Raw genomic sequence first — 27,853 nt, forward strand, 5'->3', positions numbered from 1 at the left:
TTTCTCTATTATACCCTAGGGGAAAAAAAAGACATATGTCTGAAAATAATATATGATTTTGATTTCCTGATTTATGCTTCCCTGACAATTTTATTTAAAATTATTTTAATAGAATTGCTAACAAAAAAGCAACTCCTTTAATTCAAAGATATTTAATTTTCCCAGTTACAGGTAATAATAATTTTCAACATGTTTTCCAAAATTCTAAGGTCCAAATTATCTCTTCCCTCCTGCCACTTGGAGATGGTAAGCATCTTATCTGGGTAAAAAATATATTATCCAAAACATTGTTGTAAGAGCACACTCATACAAAACCCAAACCCCAATATAAAACTATAAATATACTGATATGAAAGATAGTATGCCTTGATCCATATCCATCAAACTCCAACAGTTCTTCTTCTGGGGTGAATAGCATTCTTTGTCATAAGTCTTTCAGAATTGTCCCAAATCATTGCATTGCTGAAAGTAGTCAAGTTTTATGATTTATTATCATACAATATTGTTGTTACTGTGTACAGTGTTCTCGGTTCTGCTTATTTTGCTCTGCATCAATTCATGCAAATCTTTCCAGTTTTTTCTGTAATCATCTGAAGCAATGCAAACCCTTATCTTGTTAGAAGTGACACCAATTATCAATTCTAAGGCAGAAAAGTGGTAAGGGGTAGGCAAATGGAGTTGTGACTTCCTCAGCGTCACAAAGCTAGGAAATAACTGTGGTCAAATTTTGAACCCAGATCTTCTTTTCTTTAGGACTGGCACTATCCACTATGCTATGTGCTGCTCCAAGAAGCAACTCTTTTAAAATTAAATAGAAAACTAAAATAAAGAGAGAGCTGTTTTTTTTTCTTTTCATTTCTTGTCTTTTCTTTTCTTTTTAAATGCTTTTAGTTTATCCTTGTGCCTGGCACATAGTAGTTAGTTAATATTTATTGACTGACTTGATTGATGTAGGGAACAGAACTCCAGATGGAAAAACTCCCTCTACTTATGCAGAACCAACCATTCTGCAATTTGTAATCTTAGAGAATTGCCTGAGGCACTGAGAGGTTATGACTTGTTAGTCATCACATAGCCAGTACATCTTTGAGGCAGCTTCTCTACTGACTTGGATAGGCTGCCTCTGTTTTCTTCAAATATATTTTATTTAAACACACACACATATATGAGATTTCTGCCAGTCCAACAACCTAGACTACCAAAAAATCTGTGACACAGAAGGAGTTAGTGCACTGAAAGATGCTCTCTTCTTCTCCTTTATGCCAGAGCCATGCATGGGTTTCTTCCTATTCCTGCCTTTAACAGCTGAAATGAAAATTTAGAAATGGCTACTGCATAACCTTTTCTCCTAAATGAGTAATGGAGGCAAACAAGAGCACTCTTTCCTACCATATGAAAAATATTGAGGATAAATATAAATAATATCTAAATCTCTTTAGCTAAGTATCAGAAATAGGGCTAATTTCCAAGAGCTATTTTTCAATTAATTAAAAATATAAGGCTCTTCCTGAAATTTGTGCAATAGTGGCCAAATTAACCTTAAAGAACTGATTCCTATCTCAGCCTACCTTTCCATGCTTATATTACAAGTGACTCCCCGTCAGCACTCCACAGCCCAGCCCAAATGGTCCACTTGCTGTTCTTTGCATACAAAATTTCATCTCTTGTTTCCATGCCTTTGCAAAGATTTGTCTTCTATACCTGGAATTTTGCCTCCATTTTTTAGAATCTTTAGCTTCCTTCGGAGTTCAATTCAAGTACAATCTTTTAGAACAGCCATTTCCTGACTCCTCTAGGTGCCAATAGCTCTTCTCTACCAGTAGATCTGTAGACAGCTAAGAGGCACAGTGGATAGTGCACTGGACCTGAAGTCAGGATATCCATGAATTTATACTGTCTTAAGATGTTCACAAGCAATATGACCCTGAGAAATCACATAACTTTAAACTTCTTCAATTGTAAAATGGAGATAAGGATTTATTGCTGTGAAGATCAAATGATCTAATATTTGTAAATCATTTTGAAAACTTCAAAGCTATATATAAACAAATGCTAGCTAATATTTAATACTGAAATGTATAACTGGTGCTTCTTTCAAGAGAAGGGCTTAAGGGGAGAGCTGTTCCATTTTTGTATTAATCTATCTCCTAGAGCATATCCCTAGAGCCTTGCTATATAGCATATATAGCATAAAGCCTGACACATAATGAGCATTTAATAAATGCTTATTGTCTGAATGATACTATGCTAATAGAAATATACCTTAGAGTGTGTATTTGGAGGTTAAGGGATGAGTGGTTTTCTTCCCCTTATACATGTAAAATGTGATTAAAATGGACATATGTGAGATAAATGGGAAAGTCTATCTGGAAAAGTGAAAAGGCATTTTTTACTGTCTTGGTCAGCGTTATAAGCCCTACCATCATACACACTGATTATATTTTATTATATAGTATTAATCTTCTTTCTTCTGAGGCAGCTAAATGACCAAATAGATAAACCTGAGTTTGAATTCTGCCTCAGATTTTGATTAGTTATGTGACTCTGGGAACATCACTTAAAATCTTTCAGCCTGTTTCCTCATCCATAAAATGGAGATAATAATAATACCTACCTTACAGGACTGTTATGAAGATCAAATTAGATAATATGTATAAAGTACTTTGCAAACCTTAAGGTACTGTATAAATGCCTTATTATTATCTTCCTTTATCTTCCTCATCCCTATCTCCTCAGCTCTAGTTGACAGTTCACCAGTATTTAGCCCAGAGTTTCTGTTCCCTAGAAGTAGGTCTGGTGGGCAACAAAATGTAGGGTTAATTTTATAAAATCTATAAAGGAATCCTTTGCAGTGGTAGAGGAATACTCTACTACAAGTTCCTTATATGAATGAAGTCACAAATTTTGTTTTCCTAACCATGTAAAAAACATTAAAAGAATCTAGTAGGCTCTTAAAATATATGGAAGACATGTTATTAGAGGCATTGAGTACAAATTTTAAGTACATATTTAAATATTCATTTTAGTCTACCTCACCAAATCCTTTTCTGTAATGATCAACCAAAAAGCACAGCTGAATTCACTATACCTCTCAGTCAGTTGTGTGACTAAAGATGTGGTTAATTGTAGAAAATCTTCCAACACCTGTCTTTTCCCTTTAAGGATTGAATTATATCTTAACTTAAACTACAAGCATGGAACAAGACATGTTCTTCCTTCTAGTACAAAGGTTCTTAACCTTTTTTTGTCATGTATCCCTTTGGCAGTGTAGTGAAAAATACTATCTGTTGTTTAAATTCATAATTTAAGGCGGGCAGCTGGGTAGTTCAGTGGATTGAGAGTCTGGCCTATAGACGGGAGGTCCTAGGTTCAAATCTGGTCTCAGACACTTCCAGCTGTGTGACCCTGGGCAAGTCACTTGACCCTCATTGTCCACCCTTACCACTCTTCCACCTAGTAGCCAATAAACAGAAGTTAAGGGTTTAAAAAAATTCATAATTTAAGAAAATGATAAATTTCAGTTAAAAGATTAGTAAAAATAAAGATGTAATTTATTTTCCCTTCTAAATTCCCAAGCCCCAAGAAAACTATTTGTAGATCCTTGGAGGGGGCCTTAGAGAGATTCCTGGATCCCAGGTTAAGAACTCCTGTTCTAGAAATGTAGAAGTAGCTCACAGTGCTTGTGTTCAGTCTTTGCCTCTTTATCAGGCACCTCGCTAGGTATAATATATATATATATATAATATATTTACTTGCCATAATATATATGCAAACATGGATATTCACAATGCTATGATATGTATATATTTATCTATGGTATATATATATATATATACTCACTAGGTATGTGCATGTGTATATACCTGTACATATATACTAGCTATCTATATGTACATATATACACTGTGCATATATGTGTATATAGACCTATACATATATACTAGTTATGATATGAATGTCTAAACATTTAATATGTGTGCATATATTTTGTGCATATATAAGCTTGCCGCATTAGCAGAGATTTTGTGAGGAAATCATTACTCATGATTTTATTTATATAAAATATGTTAAGATATATACACACACATATATCATATATAAATATTAGCTTCCTGCTGTTAGCACTAATTTTGTAGGGAAATTGCTCCCAATAATCACACACATATGTTTTTACACACACAGTGTATTATGTGTTTACATGTTAATATAAATACATATGTATGTGGAGAAGTTTTTCTCCACAATTATATGCTTCCTGCACTAGCAGTGATTTTTGTGGGAAAATTGTTCCCCTTATATGTATATACGCACATATGCATATACTATGTTTTTATACTGCTATATAAATGTATTGTGTACATATGTAGGGAAACTGTCCCCCACAATCAAACGTATACATGAATATGTATATACATACATATATAAGCTTTTTGTTAGTGATTTTGTGGGGGAATTGACAAGAATGAGGATAATCACAGGTATTGATGTGTAAATTGGCTAAAAGTGCTCCCCTGAAGCTGCCTCGCTCTGAGACCCAAATTACCGAGCGGTGGAGGAAACCAAAGCTGGCGGGCAAAGCTCGGCCACGATATCCCCAAGGTCACCCCCAAATCGCAGGTTTTCGCACCAGGTTAGGAGTCACCCCCCCACCAAAGGCTTCCCGGTCCTTCCCATCCTGCTGCCCACCCCGAGGGTCTCCCAAGTCCGCCTAGACAGACCATAGCCCTCCGTCCCTCCTCACCGAGTCAGTCAGTCCAAAGGATTCCCGTTACCAGAGACGCTCCATCACCAGCCAAAACCGAGAAGAAGACGTTTTTGATTGGTATAAATCCTGCTTCCTAGCAACTGGCTCCGCCCCTTCGCCATTGGCGAATCCTGCGCATTCTTCTCCTACTCCTAACTCAAAGATTACTTTGGGCGTCTAAATATTCGCCTGATCCATGAAAGGAAAATATTGAAGAAAAAAGCCCAAGGGAACAAGGAATCCACATCTTGTCATCGGACTTGTGGGGAAATCTTTTAAATAGGTATCCCCATGCACAAACCATGCAGCATCCAAATGTTAAATGGGACCGGCATGCCTTAGACAGCGCAATGTAGTTTTGAAGGGAGGAGGGTCCTTTACCAAGATGCTACTCGGGTGAAAGGCCCCTTTCTCGCCGGGCAGGGGCGGAGTCTGGAGTAGTTTTTCCTACTACCGAACAGGCTACTAGAGTCTTGGCCTTGGCTGTACTGAACCCGGCCTTGTCATGGCTGAGGTGAAAGTGAAGGCGCAGCCGCCGGATGCTGACCCGGTCGAGATAGAAAACAGGTAAAAAGGAGAAGCTGGAATTATCGATAGTTTGAGTTCCTGGCTTAATGAACAGGCGGAATCTGTATTACCACCCCTCCAGCGATTAGCGTGAGGACCTGAGGAGTGAGAGGTCCTGGCTAGTACGAGGGGTCTTAGGGGTGTTTTGCCCCCACCTCTTTTCCCTACCTACCTCTTATATATCTGTGTGGCCTGATGAATTCAAATTGATTTAGGAAAGTCTGAAAACTAAACCACTTAGCTTGTTCTTGCTGCCGTCTAGATAGTTACAATAATTATCTTAAGAGGCAACAAGTGTAAACTGAAGTGACAACAAGAGGCATTTAGTAAGCGTTTAATAAATGCTTCTTATTCATTCATTGTGACTTGAGTAAAAACATGCTTTTAAGTATTCCTGCAGTGGTGATTATTTGACTATGTTTCTGCCTAGTATAAGTATCAAAGGGTACAGAATATAGAATTGAACCTAAGACCTTAGCCTTTTAGGGATCCTCTGACTCAGAGATACTTAAATATTTTTGTATCATGCCTGTAAAGATCTCAGTAATGCTGTTTTTAAATGGATAAAATAAAATAATAGAGAATTACAAAAGAGGACTTGTTCAAATTCCTGGAGGAATATCCTGTTGAAGAGCAAGTTCTAAGGAAGCTAACTGGAGGTGATATAACTGAAAACTTTGATGATACTGGACATCCTACAAATGCCTAAGGACTATTCAAGACTTAAATCATTGGAAAACTTCATCCAGATGGCATGCAAAATTAAGAAACCTGCAAATTCTCATTATTACTACCATTGATAATAATAACAGTTGGATGGTCCCAGCAATCTCTGCACTTGTGGCTTTGATTCTATATGTCAGAGTACTAATCACATATTTTTTTTAAAAAATCAATAAAAGAAGAGATTGACTTAAGCCAGGAAATAAAGAAGCCAGTTGTTCCTGTCTACTTTGCCTGACAGAAACCAGTTTTATTTGCAAAGAACTTTAATGTGTTCTTTTCCCACTGCCCTTAACTCCCTAACATCCAAAAAGTAAACTATCTTGTTCACTATTCTGTGGAATGTGCCTTTTGATTCAAATTATTTTCAAAGTTTAATTTTCTTTTCAATTCTTTATCATTGCTTAATTCTTTACATAACAAAAACAACTCTTTAATTATTGAGTATTTACAGTTTTCTGCATCTCTTTGTACAAATCACTCTTTGATGCTTAAAAGCTTTGAAAATAAGATCTTCAATGGACTGTTATTTAGACCCAAGGAGTAAATGTTGATGTTTGGTTCTAAGGATAATTTTGATTTCTGTCTTCTTTGAGATTATGTCTGATAAAATTACCCATTGTGGCACTGCTTTTAAAATAGTTCCTTTTCTGGATGTCAAGAAGCCCAGTGGTCATAATTTAAGTGCCTCTGATAACTGTTCTGGTATAGATAATGATGGCAAGAAGGGGAAATGTCCAGAAGGAACTGACATTGATCAAGGAATAGATTACATCTACCCATAAAAGAAGACTTGTCTCTCCTTCCCCAATTCTCAGCCTAGAATTAACCCTCTGGTTCTTGGAGGAGGGGGTTTGGGAGAAGAAGAGAATCTTCTTTTAGGGATTGTTGTTTGGAGAACAGAAACCTTGTTGACATTCACTCCTTTTAGAAGCGCTGCTGATTTATTAATTTTTATTAAGAAGAACTAAAAGGTATCATTTATGACAGTGATGGGCAACCTTTTGAGCTTGGTGTGTCAAAATTGGCCAAAAAACTGAGCATAACTCGGGTGATGTGTCACTTTGAGAAAAAAACCATATTTTTGCAATATTTATAGTTTAAAATTTAATAACAAAAATGTATAATTATTATATATAACTATTTAATAAACCAAAATAAATAAATTAATATAGGTAGAATTATCATCTATAGCACACAGAGGATCTACACTACATTGTAGCAAATGTTTCATCCTCGGCATGTGGCCCCATACTTCTCTGTATGTGGCTGCATGTGGCTACATGTCATCGAAAATGGCTATGCGTGTCAGCACTGATGCACATGTCATAGGTTTGCCATCACCGCTTTATGATATTTGGATACTTTTTAAGGAGCTAGCTGCCAACTAATGAATTACAAATTATGTTCATATGACTCCATTTTTTTCACTATTGAGAATTCTTTTGACTTATTCTTTTATGTCTTCAGCCTTATAGTTTGGCCTTCACCTTACTTCCTCTTGGAAAGGTTAGGTGTTTGATGACATAGAAGAGGGAGTGAATCTATTTAAAATGTAATCTGTCATAATGAACTGTGATATATATCTTCACCATGATGTGTAAGTCAAGTAGCATGTACATGAAAAACTAGTACACATTAAAAAGCTGGGTTTTTTTCCCCTCTAAATTCTTCAGATAACAGCCGTATAATCATTGTTATGGTTGCCACCCTACTTCTCTCACTTCATGCATCAGAGCTCCTCAGAGCTCAGGGAGGGTTTTGTGTAAGGTGAGCTGAAAAGGAGCTAATATTAAATGCTCATGCACTCACTTTCTCATTCTCAAAATACTTTTACAAATATTATTTTATTTGATTCTCATAGTCATCTTGGGTGGTAGATATTTTTCTTATCCCCATTTTGTAGATGAGAAAACTGAGGCAGTCTTTCTCTGGATATGGATAGCGTTCTTTTTCATAAGTTCCTCTGGATTGTCCTGGGTCATTGCTTTGCTGCTAGTAGAAAAGTCTATTACATTTGATTGTGCCATAATGTATCAGTTTCCATGTACAGTGTTCTCCTGGTTCTGCTCCTTTTGCTCTGCACTAATTCCTGGAGGTCTTTCCAGTTCATGTGAAATTGTTCCAATTCATTATTCCTTTCAGCACAATAGTACTGTATCACCACCAGATACCACAATTTGTTTAGCCACTCCCCAATTGATGGGTACCTCCTCATTTTCCAATTTTTTGCCACCACAAAGAGCAGGGCTATGAATATTTTTGTATAAGTAATTTTCCCTATTATCTCTTTGGGGTACAAACCCAGCAGTGTTGTGGCTGGATCAAAGGGCAGGCAGTCTTTTAAAGCCCTTTGGGCATAATTCCAAATTGCCTTCCAAAATGGTGGGATCAATTCACAACTACCACCAGCAATGCATTAGTGTCCTAATTTTTCCACATCCCCTCCAACATTTACTACTTTCCTTTGCTGCCATATTGGCCAATCTGCTAGGTGTGAGGTGGTACATTTGTTTTGATTTGCATTTCTCTAATTAAGAGAGATTTAGAACAATTTTTCATGTGCTTATTGTTTTTCTAAAGTTTTAATTCAACTCAGAAAACACTTATTTTGCACCTGCTGTGTACAAGGAAGGTACTTGTGCTGGATTCTGGCAGGGATACAGGAACAAATCTGTTCTCTGCCCTCAAGGAGCTCACAGCTCAACACAAACAAAACTGTCCAGTGGTAGGGGAATATTCTGCAGGGAGTTGTATTTGGTAATATAGACTAGCAAGCAACATAATGGTGAGGTGAAACAATGGGATTCTATTCAGAAATGTCAATAGCAGATTTATTTGGTATAAGAAATTAGAAAGTGGAATTAAGTTTCATCTTAAGGTATATAGTTAGCTAATAAATGTGCTTAGCATGTGACAGGTACTATGCTGAGAACTGGGAATACAAAGAAAGGTCAAAGACAGCCCCCACCTCTCAAGAAACTCACAAATCTAATGGTGAAAAGAACTTGCAAATAGCTATGCATAAACAAGCTATAAACATGATAAATTGGATGTAGTAGGAGGAAAGCACTAGAATTACAAGGGATTTTAAACCCATAGCTTTATTTTTCCCAAAAAATGTTATACTATTACTTTTATTCTAATTTAAAACTCAGATTTTATAAAGAGTGAGCAAAAAAGTCATAACAATTTTTTATCAAGTGTGGAAAAGATGAAGTGTTGTTTCATTATACTTTTTTCCTCACTCCTTGAAATGAATTGTATAAAATACTATTGATATCTTTGTTCATAGGATTATAGAATTATGTCATCAGTTCCCTCATGGAATCACAGACCAAGTCATTCAGAATGAGATGCCTCATATAGAAGCGCAACAGAGAGCAATGGCCATCAATAGACTCTTATCTATGGTAAGGTGAAATATAAAATTTTTAGGTTAGTCATTTTTTAATCTGTGTTCATGTTTATTATAAATATAATTTGCCATTTTATATATTCCCTTACTATGGCCATAATGTTCCATGACTTCTAGAGCTTTTATTAGAATTTTTCCTTGTCACTAATTTACATTAAAATGCACATTATGAAGTTGGCTGATATTGGGAAATTAATTGATGGGCTACATTTGCCTGGCATGCAGTAGATGATTAATAATTGCTGTTGATTGATTTGTTTATATCCCACCTCTTGATGAATTGATGTGCATGGACAGTGTTTTAAAAATGCAACATGTTGGCTTTGGAATTTAGATGCTTTAAATTTTTCAAATTAACAGAGAGTGCTTAAAATGGTACATGATGAAGAACAGGAAACCTAGCTTAGTTTGAAGTGGTATATGAGCAGTTTGACTGCTGAATGATGAATTTTTTTATCCACAGTAACTCCAAAAGATCTACTAAGTTGTAGAGTGGTTACTGTATTTATGGAGTAAGTAGCCACATCACAAAAACATTAAAGTTCTCCTGAAGCAGCATAGACATGGAATAATAAAATACCCATTATTTGTTGTGCATAAGTTGTTATGGACCCTACAGTGCATTTTCTTGATATTCTATATAGGTTATCTCTATACCTCTACCCTCAGTGCTTCAGGTAATGAAAGGCATTGACTTTAAATTAATTGACAATTCTGGCATCTAGGAGAAAGGAAGATTGTCAAGTTAATTCTTAGCAAAATTCAAAAGTGAAGTATTTTTATTCCTTTTTCATCTCCCTTTATATTCCTCTTCTCCTTTCTCACTTACTAGTCTTTCCTCCTAAAACCTCAATATATATGAAACCATCATATATTCATTTTGTACTATGGATATTTGGGTTTGGTGGAGATATGTATGTGGAAATGTCTCAGTACTAGCTTTACCAGCTTTGGTGAAGGTGCCACCTGAAACTGTACTCCAAGAATCCCTGGTTTTTAGTGCCTGGATGCAAGTGTACCTACAGAATAATTTAACTCTTGCTGCAGGAGTAACAAGTTGTGGCTGCCTGGGTTTCAGGCTCAGATGTCTTCAAGGGGACCCCTCCTCTGCCTGTATTCCCATCTTAGCAGCAAACCCTAAAAATGATTGGTTTAATTTTGTAAAAATCATATTGACAAAATTACTTGAAAACATTTCCCATCTATAGCTAATTACATTGCAGCATGGTTATAGTTATTCATATATTATTGTATGGTCAGATCATTCATAATAATAATTAATAATTCCATAGTGCTTTAGGGTTTACAAAACCCTTTCCTTACAACAACTCTAAGAGGCACCTGGTTCAATTATTTTTGTTCAAGTTTTACAGTTTAGGAAATTGAGATAACAAGAAGTTCAATGAATTATCTAGTCATAGAAGCAGTAAATGTTAGAGCTAGGATTTAAATCCAGGGCTTGCATGATCTTAAATTTAATTCTAAGTATTGCAAGTTTTATTTAATTATAGAAAAATATGTGCTTAAATATTCTGAGTGTGCATATTTTATTATTTAGGTAGGGTAGTTGCTCACAGTTTTTTAGTTTTTTTCAAGAATTAATGAGACTGGGGGATAGCTAGGTGGCTCAGTGGAATGAGAACCAGGCCTAGAGATAGGGAGTTCACATCTGGCTTCAGATGCTTCCTAGCTTTGTGACCTTGGGCAAGTCTCTTAACCCCATTGCCTATCTTCTTCTGCCTTGGAACTAATAAAACAGAAATTAAGGGTTTAAAAAAAATTAATGGGAACATAACTGAATGTATTTTGTTTTGTGATGAGTAATCCACATAATTGTGGCAATGTAAGATAACTCAAAGGCCATTTAGTCCAAATCCTACCTGAACAAGATTCCTCTCGAAGGCTAATTGTGTCGAGCTAGGGGTTAGTAAATGTGGGAAGGCAGAGTGCAGTATGTGGGTGTTTACATTAAAGAAAACTATTATAAATAAGTATTTCGAAATTCCATAGCTGATTTAATGTCTCAAATAATTAACTATTTTCTTAAAAAACAACAATAGGGACAGTTGGATCTCTTAAGGAGCAATACAGGCCTTCTATATAGAATAAAAGAATCTCAGAATACTGGGTAAGTTCTTATATTTGTAAATAAATAAGTTAATAACTTAAAATTTTAATCTATGAAAAATTTCAAAATAAGGGAGAAATAAGAATATTAACTTTTTTTGCTTTGTAATAACATTTTCCCAGTAAGATGAAGGGATCAGATAACCAAGAGAAGCTTGTGTACCAAATCATAGAAGATGCTGGAAACAAAGGTATTCAAGAATCATATTTAAAATATTAATATTTTAGTATATAGTATAAAGTACTTAACCTTTGGATTCTATATTGAAGCTTGTTTGAAAAAGTATAATACCATCTGAAATTGTAATTTTGTTTCACATATTATCAACTATTAAGAAATCTATGTTAAAATGAATGATATTTTTAACTTGATGATTACAATTTCAGATGATAGTATTAATTTAAGTTTAAAAGGAGGAGGAATCTTTAATGAAAATACTACTTTTCAGTAAATTTCCACATCACTTTTTGCTTTATTCCTTTTTTCTTCTCAGGTATATTGACACACATATACATTAGATTTTATCATAGAAATCCATTAAAACCTTTTTCATTCTGAATTGAATAAAGGCCATCCAGAAATACTTGATTAATCTTCTCCATTCCCATTTCACAGCAAAAATATTAATTATTTGGGGAAAAAGTAATGCATATAAAATATTTTTCAAGTTTTTATCTACTTTTTAAGGTGCTTAAAATTCCTTATTTCCTTTTACATACATCACTTTAAAAAAGATGAATTAGATGGACTTGAAATTTTAAAAAATTAGAAAATAGTGTATTGACTGAATTGATTTTCTTTTTACAATCTAAGTACAATTAGAAACTAGTAACAATCTTTACAGTAAATTTGTTTATATACCTTGTAATCATTGTTAGTTTTGGAATTGTAATAAAATAATTAGCATATACACATAGAAATCAGGCATGTGTCATTTGTTTGACCTGAAATATATTTAAAGTTCTGTTATTTAAACATTTTTTTAGGTATCTGGAGCAGAGATATTCGCTATAAAAGTAATTTGCCATTAACAGAAATCAACAAAATACTAAAGAACTTGGAGAGTAAAAAGCTTATCAAAGCTGTTAAATCTGTGGCAGTAAGTATTTTTTTTTCAGCTCTTTAAAGAATGCATGTGAAAGTTACATTATCAGTATCTGGTATTCTTAATAAAAGTCCCTGGTAATCAGAAATTTGAAGCTTTAAAACATTATTTTTTATTTAGTAGACTCAAAGGTCTTGTTCAAATATCTTGTTTTGTTTTGTTTTTGTTTGTTTGTTGTTTTAAACCCTTACCTTCTGTCTTGGAACCAATTTGTTCCAAGGCAGAAGAGTGATAAGGGCTAGGCAATGGGGGTTAAATGACTTGCCCAGGGTCACACAGTTGGGAAATGTCTGAGGTCAGATTTGAACCTAGGACCTCTTGTCTCTAGGCCTGGCTCTTAGTTCACTGAGCTACCCATCTGCCCCTAAATATCTTGTTACTTTATATCTTCTTGCTTTGGGATGGCATAAAAGAAATTTTAAAGTTACTATATGCTTTCAGCCAAGAATTGTTTCTTAGTGATAATGATCATTTCTCATGTAGTTATGCAATGACAGACACAATTTCTTAACTCTAATTTATTGATGCTTTTTCTATTTCTTTCCCCCCACCCCACCACACTGATAAAGTCCTTTCACTACAATGGTGGTAACTCAATTAGTAACTTTTAATGCTGACTCTTTAGTGATGTGTTTCCAAGTAAGTCAGTTTATATAAGTTTGCTTAAAACTTAAAACTAATTTTCAGAGACTAAGCTATTTATCAGTGTATGCATATTGAGACTGCGAAGAACTGGCTTTTTGTTATTTAGACTATACTTATGGATTGGTGGTTATTCTGTGACCATTCTTTATTTTAGAATATTACTCTCCTCTCACACAAATATCTTTTGATGGGTTAGAATAATACTCTTTAGGGTTTGAGGGGGGAATATATTTGTCACCTTAGTAAAATAAGTTTTGCATATCTCTTTACAGGCTTCAAAAAAGAAAGTTTATATGCTTTATAATTTACAACCTGATCGATCAGTGACTGGTGGAGCCTGGTATAGTGACCAAGATTTTGAATCTGAATTTGTAGAAGTGCTAAACCAACAGTGTTTTAAATTCTTACAGAGCAAGGTAAGACAAGTATTACTGTAATAACCTTTTCTTTTAATATATGTAATCCTACTAAATAACATTATATAGAAATCAGATATTCTAGACCAGGTTATTTATATATATATATATATATGCGTAGTCAAATATTTGTTTAACACAATTTTTTTGAGTTTGGCAGAATTATATAAATTATACATTAAAAAATCCCAAAATATTCATTAATATTCTTCCTAACTGAATTTTTCTTTACACTTTTAGGCAGAAACAGCTAGAGAAAGCAAACAGAACCCCATGATACAAAGAAACAGTTCATTTGCTTCATCTCATGAAGTATGGAAATATATTTGTGAACTAGGCATTAGTAAGGTCAGTATCAAATGTCTAACCTTTTTGCTTCATTATTGTTTTTGTTCAGTTGTTTCAGTCATGTCTTAACTCTTTGTGCCCTATTTGGGGTTTTCTTGGCAAAGATACTGGGGTGGGGATGGGGTCAGGGACACAGAGCCAAGATGATGGCTTACTAGCAGTGAAAGCTGACACTGCTCTGATAACCCTTCCAAACCAAAAGTGCCTGAAAATGACAGGAGTCAAAAACCATCAACAAGATGGAGTGAGGGGGCTCTCCCGCAGAATACAACTTGAAAGGTAGGTAGAGAGAGTTGATTCTCACTGGATAAGGGGGAACCAGAAGCAAAACTACACACAGAGGAGTGCTGGCCAACCACCCCACCACTTATTGCCCTAGGTTTTGAACCTGGGCAGAGGCCAATTTCAGGATCCCTGGACCCTGCCTACACTAACAACAGAGCACCTCAGACACCATTCCCACCCCCTTGGAGCCCCCAGCCCTGGTACCAACCTGCAGTGAGACCCAGAAGTCCATAGTGCTTGGCCTTTTCAAGCCTGGGCTGTGGTGAAGCCTTTAGCCCCAAGGCAAAATAGTTCAGAGTGCTGAGTTCTACAAATCATCAGCAAAGGAGACAGAATCAGTAGCTTTCAGAACTCTCAGTCCATAGGCAAAAATATCTGGGAAAATGAGTAAACATCAGAAGAAACATTTAACTCTTGAAAATTTATGTAGCTACAAAGAGCAAGACACAGAGTCAATAGGAAATGGTAAGATCCAGGCAACCACTTGCAAAACTTCAAAGAAAAATGAGAATTGGTATCAGGCATTGGAAAAACTCAAAAAGGAATTCAAAAATCAAGTCAGACAGGTTGAAGAAAGCTGGGAAAAAGGAATAAAAGTAATGCAAGAAGAAAAAACAGCTTTAAAAGCAGAATTGGTCAACTGGAAAAAAAGAGGCATAAAAATCCATTGAAGAAAAGAGGTCCATGAAAAGTAGAATGAACCAAATGTAAAAGGAGGATCAAAAGATCATGGAAGAAATTCATTCTTTAAATATTAGAATTGGGCAAATAGAAGCTAATGACTTTATGAGGCATCAAGAAACAATAAAACAAAACCAAAAGAATGAAAAAATAGAAGAAAATATGAAATATCTCATTGAAAAACAAAAAACCTAGAAAATAAATCCAGGGTTTATGATTTAAGAATTTTTGGACTAAAGGAAAGTCATGATAGAAAATATACTATAATGATTTTCCATTTCCTTGTCCAGCTCATTTTATAGATGGTGATATTGAGGCAAACAGGATTAAGTAATTTGCCCAAGTTCACATAACTAGTAAGTATCTGAGGCACATTGGGTATACAGGGAAGACTAGTACCTTTGGTGTGAGACCTTACTGAGCCCTTTCTTCAGGGCTTCTTTTCTCTTTTGGTGCCCATTTGTCAGCCAGCTCTTGTCTGTGGCTCCAAGAAGTGGTAGTATATTCAATAGTCATACCCTGCTAAAATCATTGTGGGAAGCAGGCTAAACTTGGTTGAGGGTAATCAATAGTCCTCAGACATGTTGGTGAATTAGAGGAATGTCTACCCCAGGTATGGGAAGACTTTCCCTAGTAGAATGGGCAGATGAAAGTAATTTGTTCCATAGGCCAGGAAGGCACTAGAAACAGGTGCTTTGGAGCACTTGGAGCTTGGTTAGACATCAAAGAAGCCAAGGTCACCCACTGTATCTTGAACTATCACCAGTCATCTTGATTTTTGTTTTGCCACTAGACTTTGATGACTGAAAGAAAGTAAAGCCAACAACCTTGTACAACTCTGCCTCGCTTAAATCCAAAATCATTATTTTATTATTTTACTACTACCTCAAAAGTCCTGTGGCAACTGTTAAGTAACAAAACAGTAGGTGCAGATACACTGGGAGCTATAGTCACAACCCTGTACACAGGTGGCCCAGGGAGTAATATCTCACTGGAAGGAGCAGTAGGATTCAGCAGCCCCCTGAGCAGGTTTTTTATTAAGGATCACACTCTTTACCTCCTGCTGTAAAGAAGGGGCTAGAAAAGATGCCTTAAAAATTAAACTGCTTCACCTAACCCTGGCTCGCTTACTATGGCAAGCCTACCTTGTGATTGAAACAAAAAAAAGATACAAAAACTTTTGTGAAGAAAATTCCACTCCTCATTAGTGCCTGGAATGTGCACACACTTATGGACAAGATAAAATCTAGTAGACGTGAAAGACAAAAAGAGTTCTTATTGTGAGAGAACTCAGCTGGTATCACATCCAGATAGCAACCCTGAGCAAAAAAACACAGGCAAATGAAGACTAACTCATCAAAGTCAGAGCTGGATTCACATTTTTCTGGAATTGATGTCATGATGAGGAACATCTTAAGTTGGCTTAAGTTTTGCAGTCATCTAGTCAACAAGCTTTGTATGCCTTCCAAAAGGAGTGAATGACAAGCTCACAACAATATGATTGCTATTTGTAGGAACATGCCACATCACTATCATTGGTATGTATGCCCCCCCCCCATGGTGAACCCTGATAAAGTAAAAAAAAGACCTGGAGAGTCTTGTCAATCGTGTGCCAAAAGAGGACAAGCTTGTAATTTTGAATGACTAATGCAAGAGTAGGCACAGACTATCAGACATGGCAGAGAGTCCTGGGGAAGAATGGAATTAGGAACAGCAACAACAGTAATCACTTACTACTGAACACTTGTGCATCTCTTAACTTTCTCACAAACACTGACTTCCATTTACCTAAATGCAATAAATCTTTGTGCATGTACCTTTGAAATAAATGTTGGCATTTAATAAACTATGTCATTGTAAGGAGAAAAGACATAGGATGTTAGAGTGTTGAAGGTGATGTTTGGGGTAAAGTGCTGGACAAATTATGGACTTATCTGCACCAAGCTAAATATTTGCATTCAACAAAAGCAGTGGCCCCAAGGCAAGATGACTACTAGAAGACTTAATGCCAACAACTTAAAGTGTTTCTCAGTCCTTGAACAGTTTGGTGCTGCCTTGGAGGGAAAGCTGAGCCAACATATGGCAATAGCAGAGCAGAAAAGGAGTGGGAAGCTTTCAGAGATTTGGTATACAGCACCACATTTACTCATCTGGGTTGGAATACTTGCAAACATCAGGATTGGTTTGGTGAAAATGATGAGGAAATTCAGAAGCTACTAAATGAAAAAATGAAAACTCCACAGGGTTTACTAACTAGATAGCTCATCTGGCTCTAAGAAGTCAGTGTTTAATTCCATCAAAAATAAAGTGCAAGTGAATCTTAGAGAGCTACAGGATTCTTGACTCAGTAAGAAGGCAGATGAAATTCAATTTTCCATTGATAGTAACAACCTGAGTGCTTCTATGATGCCCTGAAAGCTGTTTATGGGCCAAGACCTGTGGTACCTCTCAGTTGCTCAGCACAATGAGAAGTACTTGATCCTGGAGAGATTGGCTGATAACTTCCATAGTAGTGTCAACAAACAATCAGTGCTAGAGTCATTGACCATATACCTCAGTTGTAATCAACCTCTCTTTAGACAAACTTACAACTGAAGAAGAAGTTTTGAATATCATTCAAATCTTATATGGTAATGTATCTGGTGCCGATTCCATCCTAGCAGAGATTTATATGGCAGCTACTCCACTATCATGCAAAAAACTGACTGAAGTTATCCCTTGGGAGATCAAGGATGCTTTCATTGTTTACCCCTTTAAAGGAACGGGAAATAGGTTGTCCTATGACCAGCACAAAGTTCTCTTTCCCTTAATCATTGCTGGCAAGATTCTTGTCAAAGTTCTCTTTAATAGGCTTATTCTTCACCTAGAAGATGGTCACCTACATTAGAGTCATTGTGGCTTTAGAAAGAACAAAGGAATGGTTGATGAAGTGTTTGCTGCCCAATAGCTCTAGGAGAAATAACAGGAGCAGAACAGAGGTCTGTACACAACATTTGTCAATCTGACCTAGGCCTTTGATACCATTAATCATGAGGGCTTGTGGAAAATCATGGCAAAAAAAAAAAAATCATCGGTATTATATAACACTCCATGTCAACATGCTTGCATGGGTTCTAGATAATAGACAACGCTTTCATGCTTTCCCAGTCATCATTGGAGTGAAGCAGAGTTTTATGCTAGTTCCTGTGCTTTTTAGCATGTTTTCACTGTTGTTTTTGGATGCCTTCAATGAGGATGAAAACTGTATCAACTACTGCACTGACAATAAAACATTTAACTTGAAAAGGCTACAAGCCTAGACTAAAGTAAAGGGGCAGTTGGTGCATGACTTTCTGTTCGCAAATGATTGTCCTCTCAATGTAGCCTCTGAACCTGAGATACAACAAGGCATGGATTGATTCCCTATTGCTTGTGCTGATTTTTGCCATAACAATTAACACCAGGAAAAACAGGTTCTCCAGCAGCCAATACTGCACTATCCATATGTGGAACCATCAGTTACAGCAAATGGAGAAACTTTGAAGGCTGTGGATAAGTTCATTTATGTTGTCAGTATACTTTACAGGGATGTCCACATAAATCATGAGGTTGATGCACAAAAATTGCCAGATATAGATCACTGTTTGGGAGGCTCTGCAGAAGAATGTGGGAGAGAAGAGGTATTAGGCTACCTACCAAACTGAAAGTCTACAGAGTTGAAGGTCCATTGTATTGACCTCATTATTGTATACCTGTGAAACCTGAATGGTATACCAGCACCATGCCAGGAAACTGAATCACTTCCATTTGAATTGTCTTAAGGAGATTGTGAAGATTACCTGGCAGATAAGGTACTTGACACTGAGGTCCTTTCTTGAATTGAACTGCCTAGTATTCAACTATAATGTGGAGAGTGCAAGTCCAATGGGCTGACCACATACATTTGCCTAAAATACTATTTTATTGAGAATTAACACGAGGCAAACATTTGCATGGAAGTCAGAAGAAGCAATACAGAGACATTTTCAATGTGTCTCTGAAGAATTTTAGTATGGATTGGGAGACACATGAGGCATTGGCACAGGACTGTCCTGGATAATGTATCTACATCAAAGAAGGTGCTGTGCTCTACAAACTAAGCAAAATTACAGTAGCTCAAAAGAAATATGAGATGCAAAAATTCAGACATTTCCATCCCAAATTGCCATATGAGCTATTTGTGCCCAACCTGTGGTAGAGTCTTCTGAGCTAGTACTGATCTGGTCTGCCACAGTCTGCACACTATACATTGACTCTGACATAATGATATCATTTTGGTTCTCTTTGAGTATGAAGGACAACAACCAGTCTGAGACCAGATCTGAACTCAGGAAGATGCGTCTTTCTGATTCCAGGGCTAGCATTTTATCCTCTACCACCTAGTTGCCCCATTTATTCTATTTTAACTTATAAGAATGTTCTTTATCAATCATAATACCTTGTAATCTCTCTGAACTTTTGTCTAAAGGATGGGATTATACCACTTCCACTATTACCAGAACTGAGAATGTGGACTTGAGACCATACTTAAGAATTATTTTAGGTGAATTATTTTATTTTTACAGAAATAAATCAAAAGACAGAGGAAGGAGTAGCATGTAGACATGCAAAGCTTCATTCATAGAGTCTATTAAAGGGAAGTTCCTTAAGATAAGTTCAGGAAGATTCAGTCTTTAAACTCACCACATGGACTTCTAAAGAAGATATTGAAAGCAGTCTCACCAAGGTCTCAGTGTTCCAGCCAGCACTCTTCCNTTAGGTGAATTATTTTATTTTTACAGAAATAAATCAAAAGACAGAGGAAGGAGTAGCATGTAGACATGCAAAGCTTCATTCATAGAGTCTATTAAAGGGAAGTTCCTTAAGATAAGTTCAGGAAGATTCAGTCTTTAAACTCACCACATGGACTTCTAAAGAAGATATTGAAAGCAGTCTCACCAAGGTCTCAGTGTTCCAGCCAGCACTCCTCCATGAACCAGGAAAGCTCGAAGACTCCGAAGAGCTCCTTCACCAGCAGCCCTCTTCACCAGAAGACCCTCAGCTGACTGAGGACCTTCTCCTTTTAAAGGGGTCACTTATGCATCACTTCCTGTGCCTCCCTCCTAATTTGCGTGTCCAATCACAATAGACGCTTCTCATAGGACCACCTGGGGGCAGTCAGTTGATTCTGATTCGTCACCCACTCTAGCACACGTGGGTTAGGACCTCCCAAAATTGGAGGTCCTCTCAACTTTGGTGATTAAATCTAAAGATGGGCAGTGTAGATTTAATCTAATTATCACAGGCAAAAAAATGAAAAATGAGGGGATGTCCATCAATTGAGGAATAAATTGTGGTATATGATGGTGATGTAATATTATTGTGTATAATGAACTGGAGGAATTCCATGTGAACTGGAAGGAACTCCAGGAATTGATGCAGAGTGAAAGGAGCAGAACCAGGAGAACATTGTACACAGAGACTGATACATTATGGCACAATCAAAGGTAATATTTTCTACTAGCAGCAGTGCAATGACCCAGGACAATCCAGAGGAACTTAGAAAGAATGCTATCCACATCCAGAAAAAGAATTGTGAGAGTGGAAGAAAAACATGACCAATCACGTAGCTTGATGGGGCTATGATTAGGGTTTTTATGTTAAAAGATCACTACTGCAAATATGAATAACATGGAAATTGGTTTTGAACAATGATACATGTATAACCCAGTGGAATTGCTTGTCAGCTCTGGGGGCAGAGTGGTAAAGGGGAGGGGGGAATCATGAATCATGGAAGCATGGAAAATTTTTCTAAATAAAAATAAGGGGAAAAAATAAAAAAATAAATATATTAGTTAGGACCCAACTTGTCCTTGGTCATCAAACTGTTCTATTGTGAGATATCCAAGTTCAATAGCTGTTTCTTTCAGTGTTGATCCATTTTTGTGTGCTGTCTTGGCTTATCAGGCATTTAAACCTGGCTGCCTTAAAGACACCTCACTTCAGCAAGAGGAAGCAGTCTGGGAGAGCAAAAAGATCATAGAACTTTTAATCACAGGACCTGCATTCAAATCTTCTTCTAGTGTTACTCCATGTGTGGAAGAGCCATTTAACCAATGTGGGCATCAGTTTCTTTATAATTAAATGCAAGAGTTGGACTAGATAACCTCTAAGGTCTTTCCTAACACTCAAACTAGTAATGTTTTCCTTTGTAACTCCTAGCTCAAGTGCTGCCACCTGTGGAGAGCCTAGGTTAATTCCCTTAGTTATTTTCACTTCCTCTCAGTTCCTGGAGATCAGGAACTAGATTCACATTTGTCCTGGTGCTAAGGACAGTGTCTGACACTTAATAAACCTTGAGCAAATGGTTTGTTGAATTGAACCAAATTGAATTGGTAAGTGATATATCCATATTTTCTTTCCAAAAGAAATGGAGATTGCATCTCACAGTGTCTAGAATGTTAGTCTTGGAGTCCTGCCTCCAACAATTACTAACTATTAACTTGGACAAGTCATTTAAATTTTCTGAGACTTAGTTTGACTATGATGATACCTGTAATACCTGCCTCATAAGATTGTTGTGAAGCTCACAGTGCCTAGAACGGATTAACTTCTTGTTGGTTCGACTCAAAAGAATAAATGTAATACTTAGTAAACTTTAAAATGATATATAAGCTTAGCTATTATTTCAGTTTTTATCTTATTGTTTTTATTTATTATACATGTGAAAAATGTGAAAGATTCCTATATTTAAAAAAAAAAACAGAAAAAGAGGCTTATACATGAACCTGTCAATCTCTGATATATATATTAAAATTTTTTGCCTTTTTTTTTTACCCTTTTTTTACCCTTAGGTAGAATTGTCCATGGAAGATATTGAAACAATTTTGAACACACTCATTTATGATGGCAAAGTGGAAATGACCATCATTGCTGCAAAAGAAGGCACAGTTGGTAGTGTTGATGGACATATGAAACTTTATAGGGCTGTTAGTCCAATCATACAACCTACTGGCTTAGTTCGAGCACCTTGTGGACTCTGTCCGGTAAGTTAGGCTATTTTTTTTAATTGCTGCCAAAATGAACATACTAAATAATTCACCTAGAAAAATACTTAACTTCCTTCAAAGGCTGTTGTGGGTGATCGTGGGCTGTCACTTGTGAATTTGCTATCTTATTTTTTAAACTTATTGGCTAATCATTGAGCAATTTGTGTCTTTTTTGCAGTTATATTTATCATAAGAACAAGTATGAACTTCAGGCTCTGGAAGTTAGAAAATTTGAATTCTTAGCTTCAAAACTAACTAGTTTTGGCAAGTAGGCAAATCATTTACCTTTTTTCCCTAGGAAATAGCTCTTGAACCGCTTGTCTTTTTTTTTTAACACTTACTTCCTATCTATATACTTCTTCTATCAATACCAAGTATCAGTTCCAGGGCAGAAGAGTGGTATGGGTTAGGCAGTGGGGGTTAAGTGACTTGCCCCAGGGTCAAACAGCTAGGAAGTGTCTGAGGCCAGATTTGAATCCCAGACTCCCATCTCAAGGCCTAGATCTTTATACACTGAGTTACCTAACTGCCCAGAGCTGCTTGTCTTTTATTAAAACTTGATATACTATTCAAGTGCTGTTTACATATTTGGGTTTTTTGTACCCCAGTTTCCTCATATATAAATAAAGATAAAATTTAATTTTTTCCTGAAAATGTTCTAGCATTAAAAGTAGTTTTAGAGTTCTTACAAGAAGAAACATAAAATGTTTAGTAACAAAATCTTCATATTTGCAAACCTACTTATTCATTTATTTGAAAAATATTAAATACCTAGTTTAAAGACATCAGAGGCAATACAAAGATGAATAATATTCCTGACCTCAAAGAGCTTAAATTAGCAGTAGGGGAAGACAAACACGATAATTATTTACATTTATATTGTATCCAAAAGTTTACAAAATGCTTTTCTTACCACACCCCTGGGAAGTAGATAGTCTTAAGTATTTATTGTCCCTTTTTGTAGATGAGGAAATAGACTCACAGAGATTAAGTGTCGGAGTCAGGAGATAAACCCAGGTCTTTTGACCTCAAGTCCATATTGCTCTTAATACATGTATACAAATAACTATCTACCAGACTAAAAACTGAAAATGATACACAAAAAGTCAAAACAAAATGGTATCAGATTCAGAATAGAGAGAGATCACTTAAGTCTGCCAGAACAGGGAAAGCCTCATTTCATGAAAGGGATTTTGAAAAGGAGATTTATAATTTCAATAAAGGGATGAAGTTAAGCAAGGTTTTCTAGGCAAAGGGAGAGAGCCCAGAAGTTAACAAGTGGAAAAATCCCAAGACAGAGTCAGAGCAGACCAATGATTTGGCCAGAATATAGGATCTAATTAGGGAAGGAGTAGGAAATTAGGCTGGAAAGATAATTTAAGTGTAGGTTGTATTTAACATTTCAGGATACTGAGATGCCATCCTTTGCTAGGATAATAAATTTGTATTTCATTCAGTAGGAAATGTGTAACCATTAAAAGTTGATCAGTTTAATTTACTTAACACTGGAAGGGCCAGGCCCTACAACTGACAATAAAATATAATTTCACTTTGACACAAAATTTTTCATGCTGCTATCTCTATTGTCTTTGCCTTATGGATTAAAAATAATAAGCTGCATCAATTGGGGCAGGTTGTTTTTTTCAGGTACTCTTAAATTTCAGTCTTTCTAGTGATAAGATTGATCTGGCAACAATATAAAGGAAGAAGGAAATCACTGATGGCAGAGGGATCATTTATGAAACTGATACAAAAGTCCTATTTACAAAACACTTCTATTGGATCATTTGGTCCTCACAATGGCTCTTAAGATAAAAAGTAAAGGTATTGTCCCCTTCTTACAGATGGGGATACTAAGGCTCATAAAGATTAAATGACTTTCCTGAGATCACCCAGCTAGTAAATTTCAGAGGCAGGATTCATACCCAGGGCTTTGCAGACCCCAGTGCTTTTTCCACTATACCATTCTGTTGGCATGGTAGCGAGATAATAGGGACTTTGCTAAAGTAGGAGAAGTGGGCCTAGAAAGGGGGGGGGGGGAGAGACAAGCGACCCCATTGGAGATAAAGTTGTCAATAGCTCTTAACAGCTGGCTGTATTTAAGGAATTAAAGAAGAGTCAAAGATGACCTCAAAGTTTTCTAGCTTGAGTGCCGTTAATAGAAATTTAGAAGTGTGGAAGAAGCACTCATTTGATGGGAAGGAATGAGAAGTTCAGTATTTGGAATGTTAAAATATCTGCCTCTAATACCTCTGTGACCTTGGGTAAGTAATGTGCCTTCATTTGTAAAATGTTGGCTAAGATGATTGCTTCCAACTCTAAATATGATCCTATGTTTAGCAATCCATGAGAGCCTAGCATTTAGAAGAAAAATTAGAAAAGGAGATAGAGATTCATGGATATCTTAGTTAAAGCTATAAGATTAAACAAGATTGCTAAGGGATAATGTATAGAAAGAGGTGTGAGCAGAGAATAGAACCTCAAGAAATATTAATATTATATAGGAGGGAAGAGAAGCCAGTAAATCATTCAAAGAAGACACATTTAAAGACAGGTGACTCAGTGGATAGAGAACCAGGCCTGGAGATGGGAGGTCCTGGGTTCAAATGTGACCTCAGACACTTCCTAGCTGAGTGACCTTGGGCAAGTTGCTTAACCCCAATTGTCTAGCCCTTACTGCTCTTCTACCTTGGAACCAGTGCTTGGTATTGATTCTGAGACAGAAAGTAAGGGTTTTTTAAAAATTAAAAATAAAGAAATAGGATAAGAACCAGGTGAATGCTATAACAGAAAACAGATTGAGTAGATTTCAAGGGGTGTTCTGAAATTTCACCTGCTACATAAGGAACAAGAAAGATAAAGCCATTAGACTAAAAATTAGGTCTCTGTTGACCAAAGCAGAACCTTGAGTAGAATAATAGTAATAAAAGTCTAATTGCAAGGATTCCTATAATATAAAAAAGTAGGGGCAACAAGTGTAGACTAATTGCCTTTGAGAAATTTGTTGAAAAAATGAAAAAGCAGTTATTCAGAAGGTGGCAAAGATGAGGAATGGGGTAGGTTTGGAGTTTGGGAAGGAGGAGGATTGGAGAAAACTGAACGTGTTGGTAGGTAGATTTGGTAGAGAAGGATAGATTAAAAATACAGCAAAGGAGAGATGATTAGTAAAATCAGGTCTTAGGGATAAAGATGGGATCAAGATATAAGTGAAGGGAAGGAATAAATGGGTTAAGACAGAATATTAAGGTGAAGAGATAAGGAAAGTTAGAAAATTCAAATCATATGGCTTAGGATGTCATGTGGATAGACTTTGGGGTCCGTGAGCTTAAAAAAAATTTTTTTGATGACTTTTAAATTAACTGGTTTATTTGTAGACCCTTTATGAAAAGGGGTCTACTAGTTTCACTAGATTGCCGAAAAAGTCTGTGACACAAAAAGCATTAAGAACCCCTATCTTAACTGGGGACATAAAGAGGTTAAATGATTTGCTCTTGTTCACATAGCCAATAAATGCCAGAGACAGGATTTAAACCAAGGTCTTCCTTATATAGTACCATCTTCTATTCTATGCTGCCACACTAGATAAAATGATTAATATGAGCATTTCATTTTAGTGGTATGTTAAAGACTCTTAATTGTTAATAAACTCCCCTTGTAATTACAGGTCAGGTCCTCTGATGATATATTAGGTACCATCCAAATTCCTTTAAAATTGAAAGAATTTCATTTTGAATATTGTGTAAAATAGACTATAAGTTGATCCTAAGAAACTTGTTTCAACAAATTTTTTTTATAATGGGATATGATATAATTGGTATCTGTGCCTGTAAAGAAATTTTTTTTTAAACTTTTCTTTTATTCCCAAAGGTTTTTGATGATTGCCATGAAGGTGGTGAAATTTCTCCATCTAATTGTATTTATATGACGGAGTGGCTGGAATTTTAATAGCCAAATATGCATTCTACTCACATTTTACAAACATGGGAAGAAAATGAAGCTACTTTGAAAGCCAATGATTGTATTTATCATGAAGTATTGAAGCTGGTTGAAAGCAAACTACACTAAAAGGGATATAGACTACTGTGAAAAACATATTTGTATTTATAAAGATTCAAAATTCTGATACATATTGATGAATGGGCCAAAAATACACTAGGCAGCTGTAGTGAAAGCATTACTCCTACTGATAAACAACTATGACTAACATAGATATTGTGAAAAAAACATTCTATATGGTTCTCTACCTCCATTATTTTTTCCGTTCATCAGTTGAGCAAGAAGTTGAATGCTTCCAGATGAAAAGACTTAAAGGTAGAAGCAACAACAGAATGGCACAGACTACAAATGCAGACAGATTAATTGTTTTTCTGAACCCTCTTACTTTTATTCCCACATAATAGAATGGAAAAGTATTTGAAAAATCACTTACTTTTTGGCAAGTACAGTGCCAAATTCCGAAGACACAAAGAAAAGGGAGATGCTTCCTGCCTTCAAGGAGCTCATGCTGTAATTTGGGTAGATAGCACACAAGGGAGGATTCTGCTTCTTGGCAAAGGAAAAGGCCATGAATCCTACTGACAAAACATCTGGGCAGATGGTAAGGCTCTGTGGATCTTGGGGAGCAGTGGTAGGACAGACAGCCCTCAAGAATGACTGTGGAGAAAGAGGGTAGTAAGGTAAGCCCGAGGGTTAAATGGAGAGTCTAGGTTACCTCCAGCAAAGATGTGGATGGTGGGAAATAGAGGCAGGTCACATCCAGCTGAAAGTGGATATCCATTGCCTGGTATGGGCTTGGAAACTAGATATTTAGGATTAAGTTGGAGATGGGGAAAAGTTCTCTAAGACTAATTCATGCTAGTCCTTTTAGGTTCCCTTTGGTGGACTGAGGCAAGTGAGGGTAAGGTTTTATTTCTCTGCCATGGTGACTGGTAGCATTGGTCAGCTTTCAGGCCATGCTGTTTTGGGGTTAAGGTAGAGGAGTTCAACAGAAGTTTAAAAAAAAACCAAAACTTCAAGCCAAAATAATGACAGTTACCAAAGGTTTGATTTTTCAATGTAGGGATGTTAATTGCCATTCTTTTTTACTAAAATTATTAGTTTCATTTGTAACAGTTGCTTTATTTCATAGTATCCTAATCTTAACTTACTAGCTCAATACCATTGTTGCTCATCATTCTTATTTAAGGACAAATCATAATGGCTCTTGAAAATATTACATATTGAGCTTTAAAAGGGTGAGAACCTAGAAAATAAAGTTGGTTTTTCTTCAGTATAGGTTGGATACTCCTGTGTTTAATATTCTTTCTACTTTCCCTTTGTGTTGTTTAATGTGATGTATGCTTTGATGACTGATTTCATCAATGTGTAAATTCCCTCTGTTTACACTCTTTATTGGTTCATCCGGTGCCAGTAGTCTTTATCCTTGAACCAGTCCTTTACAGCTGATCTACCAATATTCTAGAGGCCTTCTTCTAGGTCATTTATATTTTGTGGATACCAGTATGACACATATTTATGCATCAGGATTTTCCCGCATCATTAGCCCAACATTTCCCTGTTATGTCCTTCATATTTATTATACTGCTTCTCTGGTAGAGGGAGGAAATAAGCATTTATTAAACACCTGCTATGTGTCAGACACTATGCCAAGTGCTTTACATATGTTATTTTATTCTCTAGAGCAAGTCATCAATAATAATATGCTAATAGTGAGGAGGTCCATAAACTATATAGCACGAGAGCAATAG

General features: G+C 36.2%; 1 protein-coding gene across 1 annotated transcript; it reads left to right on the plus strand.

Moving 5' to 3' along the window:
- The first annotated feature begins 5,249 nt into the window (after nucleotides 1-5,249).
- On the plus strand, nucleotides 5,250-27,853 carry POLR3F (RNA polymerase III subunit F). Its single transcript, XM_044660734.1, has 9 exons — nucleotides 5,250-5,311; nucleotides 9,330-9,447; nucleotides 11,513-11,580; nucleotides 11,703-11,770; nucleotides 12,567-12,679; nucleotides 13,603-13,746; nucleotides 13,987-14,094; nucleotides 21,912-22,103; nucleotides 25,974-27,853. Exons 1-9 carry the CDS (start codon nucleotides 5,250-5,252, stop codon nucleotides 26,049-26,051), a joined length of 951 nt encoding a protein of 316 aa, XP_044516669.1. The 3' UTR covers nucleotides 26,052-27,853.

The sequence above is a fragment of the Gracilinanus agilis genome, chromosome 2, assembly GCF_016433145.1.
Source record: "Gracilinanus agilis isolate LMUSP501 chromosome 2, AgileGrace, whole genome shotgun sequence".
NCBI classification, from domain to species: domain Eukaryota; kingdom Metazoa; phylum Chordata; class Mammalia; order Didelphimorphia; family Didelphidae; genus Gracilinanus; species Gracilinanus agilis.

Bases quoted from the DNA above. Each gene is read 5' to 3' on its own strand.
- POLR3F (XM_044660734.1), top strand. From the start codon at position 5,250: ATGGCTGAGGTGAAAGTGAAGGCGCAGCCGCCGGATGCTGACCCGGTC. The intron at 9,448-11,512 runs GTAAGGTGAAAT...AAACAACAATAG, and splicing joins TCAATAGACTCTTATCTATG to GGACAGTTGGATCTCTTAAG. The intron at 12,680-13,602 runs GTAAGTATTTTT...ATCTCTTTACAG, and splicing joins AAGCTGTTAAATCTGTGGCA to GCTTCAAAAAAGAAAGTTTA.